At 34.0% G+C, this 2,438-nt stretch overlaps 1 protein-coding gene across 1 annotated transcript in view; it reads right to left on the bottom strand.

Annotated features, from left to right (window-relative positions):
- Positions 1–231: 231 nt before the first annotated feature.
- LOC103523185 (probable DNA mismatch repair protein Msh6) overlaps positions 232–2,438 on the bottom strand; it is a gene marked incomplete at both ends in the record, with an annotated part of 9,467 nt that continues 7,260 nt past the window's right edge. The window contains 4 exons of the mRNA XM_008488253.1: positions 232–444; positions 868–1,043; positions 1,353–1,475; positions 1,671–1,916. Of these exons, the coding sequence (XP_008486475.1) occupies positions 232–444; positions 868–1,043; positions 1,353–1,475; positions 1,671–1,916 (758 nt within the window). The remainder of the gene's footprint in view (positions 445–867; positions 1,044–1,352; positions 1,476–1,670; positions 1,917–2,438) is intronic.

The raw sequence follows: 2,438 nt of genomic DNA, 5'->3' as shown, positions 1-2,438 counted from the left end.
ATCTTTTTACCTTATAATTGAAAATAGTCCTTCATTAACTGTCATATTCTTGAACAAAACACTCTCAAGCTGTACTGGAGCATCAATTCCAAACATCTGATTCGCCAAAATTTAATTCGGTCTGACTTGAAAATGATGATTTTTGTTCATAAAACGGAAGTTTCATTATGCACCTACTTACAACATGGAAGTTTCATTATGCATGATAATCGAAAGATTAACATTACTTACCGGAGTCTGTTTCTTGAGGAAGTCAGGTGGTACATAGAGTGTCTTCGGATTGTAATCAGGATGTTTGGGACTTCTCCTATCTGCATCCAGGATATGATCTGGATGTAGAAACTGGTAATGATTGTGAGACCAGTCTTGAGCTCCACTAGTGCTAGGGGTTGTCTCTGAGGTGTCGGACACAGGGAATGAAGGGGTAGATGGAGTGGAGGGAGCCTGGAAGAGGGGAAAAGGTTTGATTGAATTACCTAACAAGGTGAGGCTAAGACCTTTGCATTTAATTTGTCTCTTTCAACATAATCTATCCTCAATTCCTCAAGCAGATAGGTATTATTATGATGTTAATTAATGGCAACCATGTTCAACATGCAGGAAAAATAGGTATGCTAAATTTGGGCATCAGAGTTTTTGGGCATCATTTTCCAACAATTTAGGGTTGATTTAAAATTCGTAGTTTTTTTTTTTTTTTTTTTTTTTTTTTTTTTTTTTTTTTTTTTTTTTTAGATTTAATTTACATAGTCTTCAAAACACTTCGAAATAAATTTTGCAATTTGAGATTTTGTTCAGCAATTTTTTCCTCCTCTCAATAACAATCATGGATAGTCAAGCAGATTTCATTCCATATATCTTTTCTCTTACCGTCAATTTGGGTTTCTTAGTTGGCTGTCCGGATTTGGATGAAAGTCCTCTCTTGTTTCCGTTCTTCATAGGGGTGACCTCTGCTTCTGAGGAAGATGGAGTAGGATCCTCCACTGATTCTTCTAGTTCTTCTTCACCAGAACTATGTTCAGACTCACTCTCCACCTCTGCTTTGGCTGAAATAAAAGATAATAAATTATTTAAGTAGGTACCTAACAGTAGTGAGTTTTTTAGTAGAAATGAACAAAGCACAGTTAAAATGCTTATGAGGGAAAATACAAGCAACAAATTTAGAAGAAAAAGAAGAAGAAAAAAAGAAAGAAAAAAAAAATACCTACCTAGTGTAAAATTTATACAAAAATAAATAAGTAGGTAATGTGTATTTGAAATTGTAAAAGTTTAGACCTAGAGCTATTTAATTTAGATTTTACTTGGAAAATTTATAATTTTCATTTGGTATCCACTGATAAAATTGATATACTTACGAGGCACATATTCATCTTCTGATCCATTATCCTGAAGCATATCATCAGGTTCTGAGTCAGACTGAATAGCTGATTTCACTCTCTTTGCACTTTTCCTACGAGGTCTCTTGGTTACTGGGGAATCTGGAAAATCGGTAAAGAAGAAAAGAAAAAAGAAAGTAATAAATGAAGTAGGTACATACTTTGTTAATCAAGTAGGCAGGTACTTAGGAAAAGATCTTGAGAATTTTTTCAAGGCTCTGAAAAAGATCCCAGTAAGCTCTCGAAAAATTTCTGCCCACAGACCACCTAATTATAAAATAAAAAAAATGCTCTCACCATCTTCAGACTTAGCAGGACTTTTAGATGTCTTCTTCCCTTTTGAGCTGGCAGGAGTAGAAGACTCAGAATCACCCTTCTTCTCTGGACTCTCCTTGGAATCTTTTGATTTTGGAGACTTTTGATTCCTTTTGTTCTTTTCATTTTCTTTAGCACCTTCAGGAGATATTGACTCGTTTGATTCACATTCAGCTTCTTGATTGAACAATTTGATTTTTCTTTTATGAGGTGTGCTCCCTTGTGGACCTAGAAGTGAACCATAAGTCTGTTACTTTCATATTTTATTACCTAGGTACATGCTTACTTCAATGAATTGATAAGTAAAAAAAAAAAAAGTTTCAAGACCAAGACTTTTTTAGAAGTTCCCTAAGCTTTTTTTTTTTTTGACAGTCGGAACTTGTGTGGTGGAAAAGTCCTAGGTCTGACTAGAGGAGGAGAACTATCGATAGTCGGCGCCATCGATAGTTATCGATAGTTTTTTTTATTACATATTTTCCTTGTTTCTAAAGGTCTTATCCCCCAAAAAGAGACCGCTAACTAAGCGCCTAATTTTGAAAGGAAAATTGATTAACTGTACACGTATGTTTTTTTTTTTTTTTTTTTTTTTTTTAATTATAGCTTGAAAAAAGAGAACAGCAAAACAAATCAACAAAGAGCCTATCTTTAAAGTAAAAATAGAACATGGAACTCTTGGTCCCAAGCTCTTAAAAGGGTAGTACCGCTATCCTATTTTAAATTCAAAATTATTAACGTAACATAAATAAATCC

The sequence above is a fragment of the Diaphorina citri genome, unplaced genomic scaffold (genome assembly GCF_000475195.1).
Source record: "Diaphorina citri unplaced genomic scaffold, Diaci psyllid genome assembly version 1.1 scaffold16945, whole genome shotgun sequence".
NCBI lineage: Eukaryota > Metazoa > Arthropoda > Insecta > Hemiptera > Psyllidae > Diaphorina > Diaphorina citri.
The sequence above is the reverse complement of the archived record's forward strand: the minus strand, read 5'-3'. Positions and strand labels throughout refer to the sequence as shown.